General features: G+C 46.4%; 1 protein-coding gene across 1 annotated transcript in view; it reads left to right on the top strand.

Annotated features, from left to right (window-relative positions):
- Positions 1–20,054, top strand: part of MYOM3 (myomesin 3) — a 66,506-nt gene extending 46,452 nt beyond the window's left edge. Inside the window, exons 22-36 of the mRNA XM_006862398.1 lie at positions 446–555; positions 2,339–2,383; positions 3,070–3,206; positions 8,266–8,410; positions 8,582–8,641; positions 8,951–9,018; positions 10,211–10,321; positions 12,315–12,402; positions 12,944–12,982; positions 13,245–13,353; positions 14,628–14,791; positions 14,986–15,022; positions 15,344–15,366; positions 18,204–18,259; positions 19,791–20,054. Coding sequence (XP_006862460.1) covers positions 446–555; positions 2,339–2,383; positions 3,070–3,206; positions 8,266–8,410; positions 8,582–8,641; positions 8,951–9,018; positions 10,211–10,321; positions 12,315–12,402; positions 12,944–12,982; positions 13,245–13,353; positions 14,628–14,791; positions 14,986–15,022; positions 15,344–15,366; positions 18,204–18,259; positions 19,791–20,054 — 1,456 coding nt within the window. The remainder of the gene's footprint in view (positions 1–445; positions 556–2,338; positions 2,384–3,069; positions 3,207–8,265; positions 8,411–8,581; positions 8,642–8,950; positions 9,019–10,210; positions 10,322–12,314; positions 12,403–12,943; positions 12,983–13,244; positions 13,354–14,627; positions 14,792–14,985; positions 15,023–15,343; positions 15,367–18,203; positions 18,260–19,790) is intronic.
- The last annotated feature ends 275 nt before the right edge of the window (positions 20,055–20,329 follow it).

Consider the following 20,329-nt stretch of genomic DNA (forward strand, 5'->3'; position numbering starts at 1 on the left):
TTTTCTCTAAGGTATTGTGGATGTGTCCGCCGTGGTCCATCTGAAGAAATGCTCAGCTCCAGGGCTTGATTTCTAGCCTTATTTCTGTAAGGTTTTCTGGGCTCAGTTTTCTCATCTGTAAAATGGGAGTGTGGAGCCAGATGAAGACCCTTGTCAAAAGGACCCTGTCAAAACACCCCTATGTCTCATTCCTCTTCCCATAGCTCCTAACTTCCCAGTTCTGTCAGCCTCAGGCCCTTGAAAGAGAGGACAGGTCAGTGTGGTTAGTGGGCAGACCTTGTGCCAGAGATTCAGCTATCAGAGTCTATAGAAGGTTCCAGGCCAGAGCTTCCCAGGACAGAAGGGCCCAGTGAGGCTCCCAGGTCATCCAAGGTCTGAGGGTGGGATACAGGGACACCAGAACCAACACAGACTCTCTAGTTCCCGGGTCTCCTCTCTCTGCCAGGTCCAAGGTCATCCTGAAAGAGCCTGGCCTTGAGGATCTGGGCCTTTATTCGGTAGTGGTCACCGGTGCTGATGAAGACATCTCGGCGAGCCACACACTGACTGAGGAAGGTAATGTCCCAGCTCTGCTGTCCCCTCCCCAGAGACAGAGAGACCCAGATCAAGGTCCCAAACACAAATGTCTCTAGAAACTGAGGAAATCAGCAGTCTTCAGAGAGACAAGGGCTCTCACCTACCCACTCGTTCATTCAATCATTCATTCAGTTCATACCTGCTGAGCACCTACCACATACCAGGCACCTTCCTAGACATACTAGGGGTTACATCAGTAGACTGACCCAACAGACAGAACTCCCTGCCTGGTGGAGTTCACATTCTTGTCTCTCTTTCATCTTTCTACTTTTGATAAAGGGAGGAATAACGGAAGTGTTTTGCTTTTCCTTTAACCTAAGAGAAATAACCATGCAAGTTTGGTGATAAACCCGCAGTTGGCCTCAAGAATGAGCATCACAGTAGAGGGAGGGGGAGATTGTGACACACCAGAGAGTGGGTGATGGATGGGTGAATTAAACCAAACCACAGCAGTGTCGCCATAGCAACGGAAGGGCAGTCCTCACCCACTGCCTTCCCTGAGGTTCGTACATGAGGCTCTTTGATCTTGTGAAGAGGCAGAAGCCAGAGATGCCCAGTTTCTGACCCCAGTTCCACAATTTGCTGACCATTTGACCTTGGGCAAGTCATTTCACCTCGGGCTTCAATTTCCTCATCTGTAAAGGGGGATTTTAATCCCTGATTAACCCCGAAGTAAAACACTATTGTTTTGTAAATACAATTAGATGATTTATATACACACTAAAACCATCCACAAAATACATGATTTTAAACCAGATGTTTGCCATGAGCCTGGATTGATGTTAAGGTCTCAGACTTATAAAGGAAAATGACATATGGGCTCTGACATTTCACCCACTAACCCACGTCCTTGTGTCACTGTGGGTTAATGCACTAAACTGCAAGGTCAGTTTGAACAACAAGGTCGGTGGTTCAAGCTCACCAGCCACTTCTCGGACACCCTATACAGGGCTGTTATGAGTCGGAACCTACTCGACTTAACAACAACACAACAACCCCAGTTCTAGGGGCACCAGACACTGGTGTAGGACCACAGCCTAGTTTAGCTGAAGAGACAAATCTGAACAAAGTACTAGCAAGGGAGGCAGCACAGAACCTTCTAGACTGAGGTGCTCCCAGTGAGTCTAGATCTCGACGCTAGGACTCCATACTACAGTGGTTAGTGGTAATGGGGCTCTGAAATCCATGAAGCCTGGAGTGGTCTGGGAGGTACCACTTATGTAAGGGGGACAGTCATGTCTACCCGACCTCACTGTGCGAGGACCAAATATGGCAGTGCAGCACAGACAGTGGCAAATAGTAGGTGTTTCTGAAGAGGTGGGACTTATTCTGGGTCTTAAAGAAGAGGGTGAATAGGCAATCTCCAGGCACCCAGCCAGAGCCCTAACATCTCCCTGGGAGTCCCAGGGCTAATGCCTTCAATGTTGTTGTTGTTGTTGTTAAGGGCTATTGAGTTGGTTCTGACTCATAGCAACCCTGTATTGGGTTTCCGATGAGTGACTGGTGAGTTTGAACTGCTGACCTTGCAGTTCAAACCGACCTTGCAGTCCAGTGCATTAACCCACAGTGCCACACCAGGACTCCAGTGCCTTCAATGGCCAGCACCAATTCCTGTGTAGCTAAGTGACCCCCAGTGGGGGAGAAAGGTTCTTAGGACATCAGGGGAGGATTTTTCACCTAGCATAGAGACCAAGCATGGCTCTCTACAAACCTGACTAATAGTGCATTTTCTCTGCTTTCTTCCTGTTCCTCCCTGCCCCAGAGCTGGACAAGCTAAAGAAGCTAAGTCATGAGATCAAAAACCCAGGTAAGCTGTTCCAAGCCACCAGCCTAGGGAGCTCTCACAGAGCCCATTGAGATGTATTGTTGAGCAGAGCTGGGAGCCAGAAAATAACCCCAAGGCAAAGAGTCAGGGAGGGGAGGGCAGGAAGTCAGTGGTCCACAGGAAAGGGCAGACAGCAGGGAGCAAAGGAGGTGTGAGGGAGGAAAGTGTGGGTGGTTTCTTCTGTAGCAAGTTGTTGTTATTGGTTCTTGTTTATTATTGGATTTTAAATCATCTGAACCACTGCTTCCCTCTGTTAGTAGGGGTGGAATATGGTCGCTGGAGCTGGGGCTACCGTGTTGGTTACACATTAGAATCTCCTGGGGAGCTTTAAAAAACAAAGCCCCAATACCCAGGCTGAACCCCTGCCTGATTAAATCAGACTCTCTGGAGGTGGAACCCAGACAATAGTAATTTTTTAAAAATTCTCAGGAATTCCAATGCACTGTCACGTTAGGGACCACTGGAGGAGAAAGTGCTTGCCTGAGATTAGGTCTCAAGTGAGCCTGCAGACAACCCTCCTCAGATGCCCACCAAGGCTGTGTCTCCTTCCAGCTCTCCAAAAGTCATGCAGGTTAAATGCCAGCTGTGCACTCAAAGTGGGGCTGGTTGGGAGTTGGGTAAGTGGAAGGGGGTCACCCACCCACTCCTTCCTGTCCTGTGCCTCCCAGTTATCAAGCGGATCTCTGGCTGGCATGTGGAGGTGCTGGAGCGAGGAGAAGTGCGACTTTGGCTGGAAGTAGAAAAGTTATCTCCCGCTGCTGAGTTGCATCTAATCTTCAATGAGAAGGAGATCTTCAGCTCGCCGGTAATTACAGATTTCCTCTTCAATGAGGTTTTCAGGCCCACTGTATGGCCTCACTGGGCAGCAGTTCTCCACAGACCAGTACTCCCCCTAGCGGATAGTGTAGAAAAGGCTAAGGTACTTGATCAAAGGGATAAGATGGAGCACCTGGTTTTTAGTACGTCTGTAAGGGTCTTTAGATGCTCACCAGTGTGAGGGACACTTCAACACGCAATGTTTGTCCAGCCAGACATTCCACCATCATTAACATTAACTCAGTGCCTCCCAAACAAAAAATACCCCCTTTCCTGATCTCTCCCACTCTTGTTAAATTTTAATAATTGTTGGTTTCTGTATATTTACTTATTTCATATCAAGGAAATCATACAATATTTGTCCATTTGAAACTGATTTATTTTCCTCAGTATAATGTTTCCAAATTTTCTGGAATATCCATTCTCTGCAATGTTGTTCATCGCTTGTCATGATCCACATAATTGAAACCCTTTGCATAATCAATAAAGTGCAGGTATTTCTGGCATTCTCTGCTTTTAGTCAAGATCCATCTGATGTCAGTTATGATATCCCTTGTTCCACAGCCTCTTCTGAATCCGCTTTGAACCTCTGGCAGTTCTCTGTCAATGTATAATTGAAGCCGTTTTTGGTTTATCTTTAGTAAAAATTTATTTGTTTGTAACATTAATGATTTTGTCCAGTGATTTCCACATTCCGTTAGGTCACTTCTCTTTGGAATATGCACAAATGTGGATCTCTTCCAGTCAGTTGGCCAGGTATCTGTCTTCCAAATTTCTTGGCATAGTTGAGTGAGTGCCTCCAGTGAAAGATTTTAATTTGTATTCCTCTAATTCCACAGGCTTGTTCATTGCCAATGCCTTCAATGCATCTTGGATGTCTTTCTTCGGTATCATTGGCTTCTGATTATATGCTACCTCTTGAAATGGTCAAACATTGACCGTTTATTTTTGGTACAGTGATTTTGTGTGTTCTTTCTATCTTCTTTTGATATTTTCTGCATCATTCAATATTTTGCCCATTGTTGTTGTTAAGTGCCATCAAGCTGGTTCCAACTCATAGCAACCCTGTATAGGGTTTCCGAGGAGCCACTGGTGAACTTGAACCACCAACCTTACAGTTCAAACAGCTTTGCAGTCTGCTGCATTAACACACAGCACCATACCAGAACTCCATAGAATCCTTCAATGTTGCAAAGTAGAGGCAGGAATTTTTACTTCAGTTCTTTCAGCTTCAGAAATACTAAGCGTGTTCTTCCTTTTTGGTTTTCTGACTTCATGTCTTTACACATTTCAATATAATATTTGACTTTGTCTTTTTGAGCTACCCTTTGAAATGTTCTGGTCTTCTTTGTAGGCATATATATATTATCCTATCATAGATAATGTTGTACTTCAAGGTAGATCTTGAAATGTTCTTTTTGATGATGAATGTGATGCCATTCCTTTTCAATTTGTCATTCCCTGCATAGTGAACCACGTGACTGTCAAATTAAAAATGGCCAATACCAGTCCATTTCAACTCACTAATGTCTAGGATATAGATATTTATGTATTCCATCTCATTTTTGACAGCATCCAATTCTCCTAGATTTATATTTCGAACCTTCCGTGTTCTGATTATTTATAGAACTTCTTTTAAATCCAAACCAATTCATTATAAATTGGTATCAGCATCTGACTACTTCAACAGAGTGAGGTTTATGATAGTGAAAGATCTATAAGTCTGTTTAAAATGAAAAACGATGATTTTGTTATTGCAAAACGGGCATTTTCTAAACAGGAAGCTACAGAGTTATGAAGGTCTTGGCAGAGTGTTCCCAGGAACTATAGTTAGTAAGTTAGTAAGGATAAAAGTTAGTATAGTTGGGGCATTTCTGATTGGTTGACATTCACAAAGTTACAGGTGGCCATCTCTTGGTTGATCACTTTTGCAGGAAACTGACTTCCTTTGCAAAGAGGAGGCTTCGGGTGACCAAATATTGCTGAGCAGAAATTTCCTAGAACATATAAATACACAATTATTCCTGAGGATAGAATATTGAAAACTGGGGTCAGAAAAATATCTCTTTAGGAGGGCCTAGTGTGGTGCTATAGGATTAGCACTGGACTGAGAACCACAAGGTCGGCAGTTCAAACCCACCTGCTGCTCCTTGAACACCCTATATAGGGTCACTATAAGAACTGACTCAACGGCACTTAACAACAAGGGTTTGGCTAGTCACTAACGTCACATACTTAACACGCTTACTATACAGATTGAATAATCTTTTCTTAATATCAGCCATTTCTAACCTCAGATTTGAAATAAGCAGAACAGAGTGGGCGAAACTGCATTTTTCTGTAGAAACTGTTTATATCTAAGTCAAAGATCCAATGGAAATTATGCAGAGGTGCCAGGCTGAATGTCTGACAGAAACTGTCTTTAAAAACACAAAATGGAACCACTCAAGACAAGAAGAGATTTGACCTAGGACTTCTGTCAGAAGTTTTGGTCATACCAAGAGCCTTAGTTTTAGAATCCCTGTCCTCAGCATGTGTCTAAGCATCTACATATTGAATACATATTATTTTGTTTAAACGGCTTTTATTTCATCTTCAGATGACACTCAAAATACTACATTGGTTGTTTTTTTAATTATTTATGCAGATAGGTATGAATTACACCATATGAGTTTCCAGTATTCAACTATAAGGATGGCATTCAGTCTCATGCTGTCTGTGGATTTCATCTCCAAATGGTCAAGTCTGGTCATGTCAGACTAAGCACTGGTCTGACATAGAGGAAACCACTGGTCTAGAAGTCAGAAGATTAATGCCCACCTTCTGTGGGCTACATAAACTCAGTCAAGATCAATGAGAAAATCATATTGAAAGTTCTCTGCAAATAATAATTATGGCCTTGGCACATGACGAAGGATGTGTGACAAAGTATCAGCTCTATACACAGGACAGGGAAAGTTGGTTTCCCTATTGTTGTTGTTGTTGAGTGCCATCAAGTCAATTCTGACTCATAGCGACCCTGTATAGGGTTTCCAAGGAGCGGCTGGTGAATTTGAACCACTAACACTGCAGTTCAAACCAACCTTGAGGTTGTGTGCTTATCCTATGGTGCCACATAGGAAAAGAAAATTAGATCACTCCTTCAAATGAAGGTATAATGTGGAAAGTAATTTTTTTATTTAAACAACTAGCAGAGACTATTGAAAAGGAGCTTTAGGACCTGAGACAAGAAGAGGCATTCTTAACCAAGGCACAGAAAATAGATAAAGTTGACCACATCACAACTGTAAAGTTAGTTTGTACAAAAAAGACATTAGTATTATTCACAGTCCTTGGGGATGTTGAGGACCACTGCCTCAGAGACTTAAAATTTAAAATAAGCAGCTGATTGTGAAAAGATACTTGCAAAAGACAAAGGCTAACAATACAGACGTGTATATTTTTAACTTCTACAAATTAATACGAAAACAAACAAAAAGCAATAAAAAGAAAGTTGGTCAAAGGATTTCAAGAACTAACTCACAAAATGCGGAAGCCCCATGGTGTTCCTAAGCAATTGGGGAATGCACATTTTAAGGTATTTAGCTAATGTGACCGAATGTCTGTCGATATTCAGTGTTGCCACAGAGTGTTCACACCCGGTGGAGGGTTCAAATTGATACAACCATGTTGGAACCATTTGGCAACAGAAAATAAAGCCCAAATTCACATACTCTGTTCAGTAATTCCTAGAATCCTGGTATGGCGCTGTGAGTTAATGTGCTGGACTGCAAGGTTGGTTTGAACTGCAAGGTCGGCAGTTCAAGCTCACCAGCCACTCCTTGGAAACCCTAAACAGGGTTACTAACTCGACGGTAGTTAACAACAACAATTCATCAATTCCACATCAGCTATGTATCCTAGAAGAGCTTCTAAACACATGTCCCAATATGTCTCTGCAGCTTTGTTTGTCCCAGCAATAAGAAAAGGAACAACTAAAATCTTCATCTTAAGGGACCAGGTAAATAGTGATGGTGTAGAGTTATGTGATGGAATAGTATGATGCAGGTAAAAGTGAATGAATTGTACCTACACATTTGAACATGAAAAAAATCACATAATATTGAATGGAAAATGCTAGTTAAAGATAACAATAATATGTTGTTGTTGTTGTTGTTAAAGGCCATCAAGTCAGTTCCAACTCATAACTACCCTGTATAGGGTTTCCGAGAAGCGGCTGGTGAGCTTGAACTGCCAACCTTGTGGTTCAAAGCAAATTTGCAGTCCAGCACATTACCCCACAGCACCACACCAGAACTCCAAAGAATAATACAGTATGGCTTTATTTACATAGGCTTTAAAAGATGTACAAAAGAATGCATATGCTATTGATGGATGCATATATTTATAGTAAAAATATAAAAACATGAACTGGATATATACCAAGAGTGGTTGACCGTAGGGATGTTGTTGTTATATGCCCTTGAGTAGGTTCCAACACATAGTGACTCCGTATAGGGTTTCTGAGACTATAAATCTTTACGGGAGAAGAACGCCTCATCGTTCTCCTGCGGAGTGGCTAGTGGATTTGAACTGCTGAGCCTGTGGTTAGTAATTGGTATTAAGCCCAACACATAACACACTATACCACCAGAGCTCCACTCCCGGAGATGGAAACAAGGAAACAAAAATGGGGGCTCAAGGAAATTGAGGACTTCTACTTGATCAACAATGCTTTGTTCCTCAAAAAGAAATAGGAAGCAAATACTGCAAAAAGTAAAATGGGTGCTAGTTCTGGGTAGCAAGTACACAGGGTTTTTTATATTATTGTTTATATTTTTATGGTTTTTTCCTATCAAATTTTAAAAGAAGGAAAAACTAAAAAGTTTGACGTAACAGGAATTGGAATTATTATTAATGTTCCATTGTCATTGGTATCAAGCACTCCTTCATCTGTCAGGCCCAGGGGGGTCGCCACACCCAGTCTAATACCCTGATTTGTGCTCCAGACACAAGCTTCTGGGAAATAAGAAACATGTAAAACAAAACTAGATATTTGTTCTCTCCAGAATCGCAAGATCAATTTTGACCGAGCAAAGGGTCTGGTGGAAGTGATCATCGAGAACTTGTCTGAGGATGACAAGGGGTCCTACACTGCTCAGCTCCAAGATGGAAAAGCCAAAAACCAGATCACCCTGGCACTGGTGGATGATGGTCAGCCCACCCCACTGCCCGCCTGCCCTGCCCCTGGTCTCCCCCGAGGGCTCTCTGCTCCCTGCTCTGGGGCTGCACAGCATCTCCCCAGCCTTCTTAGCTATCCTGAAGTCCCCTCCATGGACCTGCACTCCTCTTGGCTCATGCCAGTTCCTCCTTTTGTGTCCACAGATTTTGACAAACTTCTGAGGAAGGCGGATGCTATGAGAAGAGACTGGAAGAGAAGGCAGGGTAAGAGTTGTGGAGGTGATGTTCAGAAGCCTGGGGCATCCCAAAAGTAGTCAGTGGGGGAAATTTGGTCAGTGGGTGTCTCCACCCTGCTGGGAGGGTCCCCTGCAATTTGTCAAGTCTGTCCTGATGCCAAACCAAGCAGTTTAACACTGAGAATGAATGCAGCTTTAAATTCTGTGCTCTGGGTACTTGGTGCAAGCAGGATCTGAGGTGTCCCTCCCCTCTGGCTTCCCTTGTTCTTCCACCAGATGGCGCCCTTCTGGAGCCTGGCGCTCTGACCAGGTGGGCATGTCTGTTTTGCACTTGCAGGTCCCTATTTCCAGGAGCCTTTGCAGTGGAAGGTCACAGAGGACTGCCAAGTGCTGCTGATGTGCAAGGCAAATCCCAGACCCTACCTCCAGCTCTGGCCCCCAGGCTCTGTTGGGGGAGACCTGTGTAGCTGGTCCCCAAGCCCCAAATACCCTGTGTTTGGCTAATCCTATACCTAGAAAGTAGTGAAAGGGAACCATTCCTGAAGGAATCTAGAATTAGTCTTGCTGCTGCACTCTATAAGAGCTTTTGTGCAGCTAGTAGGGTGGCGGGGGCTGGGGGCAGGAGCGGGGAGCCTGTGAGTGAGTCGGTTAATGATTATTAGTTTTGCCAGACATTGTACTCCATCCCTCTACAGTATTACTTTATCTTCCTCTCAGCCATCTATGAGATAGGCATTCCTATCATAGCTTTAACACAGGAGAAACTGAGTGGGGAAATAGCCTAAGGCCAGCCACATAGCAAGAGAGAAAGCCCAAGGTGTAGCCAAATCTGTCTGTTCCAAAGCTGCCAGGTTGAAACTTGATTCCGCAGCGTGCAGTCTCTTATAGATAGCCGGAAGGGGAGGCAGGAGGCCCCTCAGCAGCAGTGGGGCCACATCTGTGCACCCCTCCTGTGTACCAGATATTACTAGACCCTGAGGAGGTGTCCCCCAGACCTCCAGGAGCCCATATGCCAAGGCAGGATTGTTGGAAAACCACAGACCTCATGCCGAGACAGAGATGTGTTGTTGTTGTTGTTGTTGTTAAATGCTATTGAGTTGATTCCAACTCTTAGTGACCTTCTATAGGGTTTCTGAGAAGCAACTGGTGGGTTTGAACCACCAACCTTGCAGTTAGCAGTCCAGTGCTTATCCTACAGCACTACAATAAGACTCCTATAGAGACGTATACAAGACTTAATCCACCAGAGTGTAGCAGGCACTCGGGATGCTTGAAGGAAGGCTTCCTGGAGGAGATGTCTTCTGAGTCTTTAAAAAGAGCAGGAATTTGTGAAGAAAAATAGTAGAGTAGGGTGGGGTTCAACTGTCTGTCAGAGGAAACACCATCAGCAAAAGCCCAGAATGCAGAAGTCGGCAGAGGAGACACGGTATGAGGAAAGAGTGAAAAGTCAGCCGAGACATAACATGAGTGTGCCTATGTGGAGTGGGGGGCACAGTGAGGGGCACTATGCTGTAAGACAATTTCTGATGAGCTGAGTTTTTACTTAACAAGAGAGAAAGTCTGATGGAGTCTCCTCTTCCCCCTCCCCCATCCTCAGGTGACCAACACTAAGAAGGAGACTTGCTTCCAATGGTTCTTCCAGAAGCAAGAGATGCCAGATGGTCAGTACGACCCGCAGACTGGAGCAGGGCTTCTGTGCTTCCAGGAGGTCAGTGCAGTGCCAGGGTTCACCCCCGCTACCTACTGTGAGCTGAGTACTGCGTGAGGAGTGAGGCCACGGAGGCACTGGCCCAGGGCAGTTTAAGGGGACACCATATCAGTTAGTCATCAAGAGAAGTCATGTTTTCATACAGTATTGAACCAATTCAAAATGAATGCCAGAAGAAACAAAATGCCAAAATCATAACTAAAGGCAGATTTGTCTTAGACTCGGGTGTGGCTCTACCCAGAGCCCTACTTCTGGCCCCACCACTGACTCTCTGTGTAGCCTTGGGCTAGCCACGGCCCCTGGCTGCCCTCCATTTTCATGTGTGATATGAGCAGGTCAGAGGCTGTCCCATGGGCTGGTGTGGCACTGTGGATCAGCACTGGACTGCGAACCACAAGGTTGGCAGCTCAAACCTACGAGCTGCTCCTCGGAAACCCTATGCAGGATGGCTATGAGTCGGAACTGACTTGACAGCACTTAACAGCAACAGCAAAGGATGTCCCAGTGTCCAGCAGATGGGGCAGGACAAAGTAAGGTCTGGCGCCTAATTCTCCCCCAAGCTCTCTCCCATGGACTTGGAAAGTGTGTGGCCTGGTTAAGAGAGAAACATACTGCTTGCTCTTAAAAATTCAGTGTTTTTCTGCCCTACTGCTGATTTCTGGAATACCAGGGAGGACTAGAGCAAATGTGGGTTTGCTGACTAGAAAGGAAATGCTGATTTCAGAGTCTTCTCCCAAATCCTGACCAGTAGGTGATTAATACGTATTGATGGCTGCACGAGTCTTGTTATCATCATCCACGCCCTTGATGCAGAACTTCCTGGCTTCCAAAGAGTTGCCTCTATTGAAGGATTATGCCAACATTTTACAGATGAGTAAACGAGACCCATGGAGTTTATGTGCAAAGACACAAAGCTAGAGCGCTAAGTCAGAAATCACTCCAGTCTCCCACCCCTAGGTTTGACTGGGACTTTGGAGTCTCACTAGGCTGGGGAGACTAGGAGAGGACTGTTGGATCTCAGCCCCTTGACCCCCCCAGGTCAAGAACTGCCTCTGTCTTGGATCCCAGTAGGGATGGTGATGGTGGTGGTGGTGATGTGCCCTGGAGTCAGTTCTGATTCACAGTGACCCTGTATAGGGTTTCTGAGGCTGTAGATCTTTACGGGAGCAGAAAGCTTCATCTTTCTCCTTTGGAATGACTGGTAGTTTCGAACTGCTGACCTTGAGATTAGCAGCTTGACTCCTAACCACTACGCTACCAGAGCTCCTTCGTACTAGGGATCAGAGGGGTATTTTGTTGGTGGTGGTTGTTGTTGTTAAGTGCTGTTGAGTTGGTTCCGACCCAGAGCGACCCTGTACAGGGTTTCCGAGGCTGTAAATCTTTACGGGAGCAGAACGCCTCATCTTTCTCCCGTGGAGTGGCTGGTAGTTTCGAACTGCTGGCCTTAAGATTCGCAGCCTGATTCGTAACCACTACGCTACCAGAGCTCCTTTACTAGGAAGCAAATATTTATTACTCCTGGGCCCAGTAGGAAGTGCCATGTAAGAAGGCCAAAAGTAGCCACCAGACTTTGCTTTACTGAGTGTCAGTTCAGCTTCCGTTTGATGAGCAATGTGCCAGGAGGTGTTCTTTGTCCTGATGATAGAAAACGCACAGCCTCCTGGGAACGTGCAGAGGAGTTCCTCCATCCAAGGTCAGGATGCAAGCAGCTCAGAGTTGCTGGCAAGCAGGGCTCGCTGCACTGGGCTGGAATCCAAATGAGGAGCCTCTATTTCTGCCCTCAACTCCACCAGTCCCAGCCCGAGGCCCAGACCAGTTGAATCCAAGAGCCCACAAGCTCCAGGAAGGAACTTTGGAGACCATCCAGCTCAGCCCCATCTCATCACAGCCGGGAAACTGAGCCCAGAGGGTCACAGGGAAAGTTAAGCTCAGGCCTGGGGATTCACCTACTGGAACCCATGCGGACACTGCCATCTCTCATTCTTCTCTCCAGTTCTCCGAGGAGGACAGAGGAATTTACAGAGCGGTGGTTTCTGATGATCGTGGGGAAGATGATACCACACTGGACCTCTCCGGTGAAGGTGGGAGCTGGCCATGTAGATGGGCCAGGAGGAAACTTGGGGGTGCACAAGCAGACCAGAGACTATGGCATGTCCTGTGGGGTAAAATGTATCGGATCTTCATGCCACTTGGGAACACTGAGACACAGAGAGGGTAAATGGCTTGTCCAAGTTAGCACAGCAAGCCAATATCTGGTCTATGTGACTCTGAGGCCCGTGATCACTGCATATACCACAGCAAGCTCAGGCATGGGAACCCCTGCCTTGTTCACTCCTCTGCACCCCAGTGGCCCTGGTTCTTCATCAGGCTGGTCAGCTCAGCCTGCGAGACACTGTTCAGTTTAACCTATTTGCCCTCCATCCATGGTGCCCCTGCACTGTACCAGTCACTGAGCGCCCCTGAACCCCTCCCATTGCCAAACCATGGAGCTGGCCTGCAGAGCTCCCTGTGCCCAAGAGTGGCATGTGAGTTCCACCAACCTTTGCAAAGAATACCCTCTTCTGTTGTGTCCCTGGAGGAGCCTCTGCCAGCTGACCATGACCATTCTATGTCTCCTTCCAGCCCTGGATGCTCTCTTCACTGAGCTGGGCAGGATTGGTGGTAAGCAAGCTTACTTCTTTGCCCAGCCCTGCCCTGATGCCATACAGCCTCCAGGGATACCCCCAGTCAGCCTCCATTACCAGGGGATAGGCTTGGTTTCCAACCTCAAAGATGGGAAGAAGCTCCTGTCTCCCCACAATACTTCATTCTGCATCCCCATCCCCACCCCCCAATCCCCAGAGCAGGAGTGAACAGGTTGGCCCTAAAACATGCTGCCAAGAGGGCCAGAGGGAAGACTCACCCTTCTCTTCCACCTCCCCAGTCCTTTCTGCAGCCCCACTGAAGATCCAGGGGACTGAGGAAGGAATCCGGATCTTCAGTGAGGTCAAGTACTACAATATGGACTACATGAAAACCACCTGGTTCCACAAGTAAGTCTGCCTCGCCCTGGAGTCTTAACCAGCTGGAGGGGCCTCAGACCCCGCCCAGAGGGGCTTTCCCCACGCCCCACACAGGCCCTCCAACGGAGCAGAGTCCTAGGGGGTTGGCAGAGATGAGAGTTTCCCACTGGTCTTGCAGGGATAGACAATAGCAGTCAGAGGGGTCAAAGGGCCTACCCCAGCGTCCCACCGGGAAGGTAAGAACCTGGTGGCGGACTATTTTTCCAGAATATCCATAGCCACAACAGGCTCATTATCTCAGAGCAGCATCTGAGAACTGGGAGAGGGAGGGAATAACGGAGCAAAGAAGAGCCAGATGATCAAGGGGGGCTATGGTGCCCTTGTGGGCCACTGTAGCTTTAGCAAACTCAGGTAGTCAGACACCCCTGCTCAGGGGAAAGGTGAAGACAGAATGGACTTATGCAGCTGGAACTAACAGAAGGCTAGAGCTTGAAGCCAGGAACAGTGTCTCAGCCAGCAGCTAAGTGACCCCATATAGTTTGGTAGCAAAAGTTTTCCCAAAGCTTCTAGGATCACATGCATACCTCAGCCTCATGGAGCAGATATTACTGCACCCATTCTATAAGGAATTCTAGACTGACTTGGTTACATTTGTCAAACAAGTGAGAGCCAAGGCCAGATTGAATTCTAGGAAACAGACCTTCCTAGCCAGTCTCAGTGACACTTTTACAACATAGCATGGAGCATCAACCAGGTGTCTTGAGGAATGAAATTAAGTAAGGAAGGGAAGGCGATTAACCTGACTGAGAAACTATGATTATGAGATGAAAATTCCAGGAGAGCTTTAGATGGACAGAAAGAAGAGCTGAGGAAGTGCCTCCCACGGTGAGGGAGGTGGTAATCACCGACTCTGTTGTTGTTAAGTGGCATCTGGCAGGTTCCAACTCATAGTGACCCTGTACAGGGTTTCTGAGAGTGGCTGTTGGGTTTGAACTGCCGACCTTGTGATTACCAGTCCAGTGTTGATCCTACAGTGTCACACCAGGGCTCAAACACAAACTCTGGAGCACGGTTTCTTTAGAGGCCCAACCTGCAGGACACCTCACAATGCCAAACTCCATGCTGGCACACAGGTGATGTGTGAATGAAGGAATGAGTGGATGAATATGTATTGATTGTCTCATGAATGGTCAACAGGCTCAGCTCAGGTATCAGGAGAGGAGTGTGGAGTGGAGGGAGTCTGTACCTAGGGCACTGTGGGGCTCAGCGGGTTGTGTTAACCACTGATTTGTCCTCCCACTCAGAGAGAAACGTCTGGAGAGCAGTGACCGGGTGAGGGCTGGCACCACCCTGAATGAGATCTGGCTTCACATCCTGGACCCCAAAGACTCAGACAAGGGCAAATACGTCCTGGAGATAGCTGCCGGCAAGGAAGCCCGGCAGCTCTCAGCAGATCTCTCAGGGCAAGGTGAGCCATCCACCCGTCTGTCCACAGAGAAGCATGATTACAAAACCTCATGGCTGTTTGGGGGATCCCTGCCCTAAAAGGGTCTGGAAGGGAGAAGAAAGGAAGGGAGAAACAGACCTGTGCTTAGCTCTGTAACTAGGGGTCACATGGGCAGAACCACTCACCCACCCCCTCCCTCTTTTTCCTTCTTTCAGCTTTTGATGACGCCCTGGCTGAGCACCAGCGATTGAAGTAAGTCTCCCTATGATTCTATGTGCCAATCACGGGCCCTCGGAGGGTGGCACAAACTGTGCAAGTACCCCTTCCTGGGGAGTCCTGATGTGGCGCTCTAGGATAAGCACTAGACCACAGGGTCAGTTTGAACCACAATGTTCAGACTTACCAGTCACTCCTCGGAAATCCCATACAGGGTCGCTATGAGTCAGAACCGACTCAACAGCACTTAACAATAACAACTCCCCTTCCTGGAGCCCTTTCCCTCATCACCTTGTAACCCCAGCTGGACGAGACTGTCCTTTCACAAATGGAACTTTGTCATATTCTGTTTTTCAGAGCCGCAGCCATCATCGAGAAAAGTAAGTCTACTGATATTTTCAGTTTCTTGTTTCTGGGTTTGAGCAGCTGAAGTTCAGTCCCTAGTGGAATCTGCCTATAGCTCTGGACTCGGATGGAGCTGTCCTGGAAGATGTGGCTTGGGCAGGATGAAGGCAGAAGATACAAAAGAGGTTGTGGGCATGGACGTGCCCAGGCCGGCCTGGTGCCAAGCAGGCATACCAGCAGTGTTGGGCCTTCAAAGGCAGGGGACAAAGGGAAAGGGCCTGGGCAGGCCTTGCCGAGTGAGTGAGGCACAGACAAGGGGGCAGGAATAGGTGTTAAACCAGGTAGTGGAGCCTTATCTGTCTAATTCAGGACACAGCCCCAATCCCAGAAGGATGCTCCATGGCCTCTAAGTGCGGTTTCCATTCATCAGACTCCCTCAGCCAGCTCTAAGAACCCTGTCTTTGAGGATTCTGGCTTTCTGGTCTTACTGGCCCAGAAGATCAGGAGTAGGCATTTCAAAGGAAAGCAGAGCAAAGCAGCCCAGCAGCAAGGAAGGAATTGACAATTGTAAGAAACAGGAGAGTGGGAATCAGTTGCCGCCCATCTGTCAGTGGAGGTTTGCGTGTGGTTCTGATGCTAAATAGTTTTCAGCAGAGCTTCTGGACCAAGAGAGATTACAAAGAAAGGCCTGGTGATCGCCTCCCAAACATAAGCCAGTGAAAATTCTACAGATCACAACAGCCCAAGCTGCAACCAACCATGGGGGTGGCACGAGACCAGACAGCATTTCATTCTGTTGTGCACAGGGTTACTGTGCACTGGGGACCAACTCGACAGCAGCTAAAGACAACAGCAACGGATTTGTCCTGCATAGAATCTTCATCTCTGAGTGTCTTCACTTGACAGAGAATACAGTCTTGGCATCCCTAACTGGAATCTAAAAGGGGACATTGGAGTGTTATAAACAGCTATACACCCAGAAGGCCTTGCAACAGGAGTCCACTGTGGTGGAAAGAGCATGGCTTAGACCGGCCTCAGCCTGCCCAGTGAAAGTTTTTGAAAAGATCACACTACCAGTCTGATCATTTACTGGGCAAAGTCATCCCCTCTGGAATTCTGTGCCCCAGCCAGAACCCCCAACAAAGGGAAGCTGAATTCACCAACACGTGGTTGCTAGAGCTTATGGATTCTTCATCAAGAAGCATGGGTCATCTCATCCCAGCTGGAACAGGCTGGGGTAGCATTTCTGCTCTACATCACTGTCCATCTCTGGGAACCTTCCCCACTTAGTTCAGGATTCTGTTCCCTTACATCCTCTGGGCAGCCAGCTTTGAGCTCTTTGTACTTCCCTGGTCCTTGGTCTAGGGTCTGTTCTGATCACTCCCTTCTGGTCCCATAGCCTCAAATGCAGTATAAGGAATATATTGGCTTTCCACACAGGCATCTACAACCACATTCTTTTCCTGTCCACCCACAATGGCACTAGGACCCTCCCTTGACCAGAGTCAAGTATACTAAAAGGTTCTACCCAACTTTTACTGACCCCTTCTTGGTATACACCCTTGACTTGTTCACACAGCCTTTGTGTGTGGATTTAAATTAACCTTCTTTCCCAGTTCTTGAGGGAGGGGCACCTCACTGTCACCCCCAGGAACCACAATCTTAATGACAACCTCATATCAGTGACAAAAACAGTATACATGGAGTGGCAGAAGCATCTGACCTCTTCTAGCTTCAAGATGGGGAGAGAGAATCCACATCAGCATTAAGCCCCAGGTTGATTTCTATGAAGCGGAAGTCAGACATACTTCCTCTCTCCAACCAGCTGCCCCTCCTATAAAACTCTCTACTTCTTGGCTGATCTTGATAATCTGTTGCAGTGGTCACACAGAGCTCATAGACAATACTCAACTATTATAGCGTTTACCAGGGAAGTAATAGGCTACAATTCAGGATCAAAAATGACTCGGTATGCCATTCTTTAATCAGCACAGCCTCTTCTCAGCTGTGCCCACAGACAGTATTCTATCTGACCCTTAGCTCCTCGGTCTCTCAGGCTTTGGGGACCAAAGAGGTCTCTGCTACTTGAGCTTGTGTTACAAAGCTCTTTAGCTCTACCAGTAAGTGCCTAAAGGTACCCCCACTCTACCAGCAAGCCTCCTGCCCAAACACATTCAGCTTTTCCACTCCATCTCTTGCCTGTCTCCTAATTCTGCTGATACCTTTCTCTGCCACTGCTTCTCGCCATCTCTAGTGTTACAGCTCTCTGTCTCCTAGGTCCAGGAGATTCCTAGCACAAGGGACCCCAGAGTCAAAGGAGGCGCTCCACTCCCATCTCTCCTTCTTGGTGATATTCAGGTCTCCCCTTTCCACCTCTGGGATGACAAAACTGATCCCCTTATTTACATGGTCCTGGTGCAGTACTATAGGATAAGCACTGGACTGCTAACCACAAGGTTGGTGGTTCATACTCTAAGTCACTCCTTAAGATGAGTTAGAACTGACTCATCAGTACTTAACAACAGCAACAGCCCCACATGCACCTTATTTGCGTTATTGTAAGCTGTTCAATCCCGTTGGTGAGTCACATGCACCTTATTTGCATAGTCCCACCCAGTCATTTGGTGGGAGCTACAAGATCATGGCAAGAAAGGCCATATAAAACTAATCCATTGCACCACAATGGCACATCCCATATCTTCTGTTTCGAAGGCAAAGAAATGTCTTTAAATTTTAAAGGATTCTATCCAAAATGTTTAAAATAGAAAAAAGAAGCCTAGCTTAAAAATAAATCTCAACTATGTGAAAACCTGCTTCTGTAAAGCAGCCAGCAAGAAAGGATTCATCCCTTGTGTCTCTTTTCTCTTAATAGATCGTGCCAAAGTCGTAAGGGGCCTGCCAGATGTGGCCACAATTATGGAAGACAAGGTACAGACACTACTCCTCACACTCCAGTTGTCTCTGGTATTGATCACAGATCAGGAAACAATGTAGCATTATGTATTCAAACTCCTTAAAGTGGTTGGTTGGCTCAAAGGTCTGAATCTGCCAAGTCAGACCAAGTGACCAGACCTTGTAGGTTACATGTAGTACCAAGGAAAGACACTGAGCCCGGATCCAGGCCCACATGGGCACTTTTCTCAGCTCTGCTCCCGGATCCAGGCCCACATGGGCACTTTTCTCAGCTCTGCTCCCATCTGGGCATCACTGCGGTCTCTGAACTTCATTCTCCTCAGGATTTGGACCACATGGCCCCTGAAAGCCCTTACAAAACTAAAATCCTGCAAGTCCGTGGTTCTAGAAAATGACAACTAACGTTTTTATGTTGTTTACTTTGTACAAGGCACAAATATGCATACATGCATATTTTAGCTTATTTAGTCATCAAGACTCAAACCAAAAATAGCCCCCTGAAGTTTTCTTAAAACCTAATGATAGTTGCACTTAACTAGTTTAAAATGTCTGCCTTGAACATTATGCCCTTTCAAGAACTAGCTACATGGGATCAAATTGACAACAGCAACACAAAAAATTAGATAGTTACCTTTGTTGTTGTTGTTGTTATGTGCCGTGGAGTTGGTTCCGACTCATAGTAACCCTGTACAGAGTTTTCGAGGTTGTAAATCTTTACTGGAGCAGAAAGCCTCATCTTTCTCCCGTAGAACAGCTGGTAGTTTTGAACTGCTGACCTTGCGGTTCACAGCCCGATTCGTAACCACTACGCTACCTTAGGAGGCAGTGAATGTATGTCAATGGAGGAGGAACAACTCAGAAAAGGATGTGAATGCCTACACAACTTGAGGAATGGAATTCATGGCTCTAAGTAATACCGGTAGAAACTGTTCACATTAGTATATGGTTTGCTGTATATATTCTCAACAACAACTAAATAAAATTACTTTTTTAAATCATCAAAGCAACCACAATAAACAGGGTATTATTACCAGTCCCATTTTATAGCTAAGGAAACTGAGGTCCAGGGAGATTAACAAACAGACTCACCTAAAGTCACACAGCTTAAAGGGATAGAGTTGGGATTGACTCCCAGAGCCTGTGTATTTCACTATTACACTATGCATTCGACTTGGTCCTAGAATTTTCCAACTTAACCCATAGAATCTTTATGACAGTACATTGCATATTTGTATGATAAAATCATAATGATGGATCCCTAATGAAAAGAAACACATTTCATGGTAAATAGTTGCTAGACCAGTAATGGTCTGAAATTACAGCTAGTAGGTATTTTGGTGGAAAAGCTGAGGATGAGGGCGGTGTAGTTAAAACAGAATGTCTCTCCTTTTAAGAGTATCAGTTTTATGGGTTACAATAAAGCACACGTAATGAGTTTAACACAAAAGGCAACTTGTCCTGGGAGCTTTCTGTATAAGTGAAGGTGAATGCCAGGGATTATTACCCAAGATGAAATTGAGTATTCTTTTCTTGTCCTTTGAACCAGACTCTGTGCCTGACCTGCATCATCTCAGGTGACCCCACTCCTGAAATCTCTTGGCTGAAGAACGACCAGCCTGTCACCTTCCTTGACCGTTACCACATGGAGGTGAAGGGGACAGCGGTCACAATCACGATCACCATGGTCAAAAGTGAGGACAGTGGACGCTATGGTGTCTTCGTCAAGAACAAGTATGGCTCTGAGACGGCCCAGGTCACCATTAGCGTGTTCAAGCATGGGGAGGAACCCACGGAACTGAAGAAGATGTAATGGGGCATGTTCAGGCACAGCCTGAGGTCCAGTCTGCATGGACCAGTAGGGTCAACCAGTAGGACATATCCTGGTACAGGCCACAAGAGTAGAGAAAAGGAAAAAAGGCAGTATGGAGCCCAGAATGTGAGTGCAGAGGTGGAATGGATGCACCAAAGTAGGAAGCAAAGACTTGCTGGGGTCCTGAGAAGCATCTGGAATAGTAAAACAAGTGCTAGACTTGGAGTAGGAGACCTAGGTACAAGATTTTACTCTAAACTTACCAGAAGCCTTGA

Source organism: Chrysochloris asiatica, unplaced genomic scaffold (assembly GCF_000296735.1).
Source record: "Chrysochloris asiatica unplaced genomic scaffold, ChrAsi1.0 scaffold00047, whole genome shotgun sequence".
Classification (NCBI taxonomy): Eukaryota; Metazoa; Chordata; class Mammalia; order Afrosoricida; family Chrysochloridae; genus Chrysochloris; species Chrysochloris asiatica.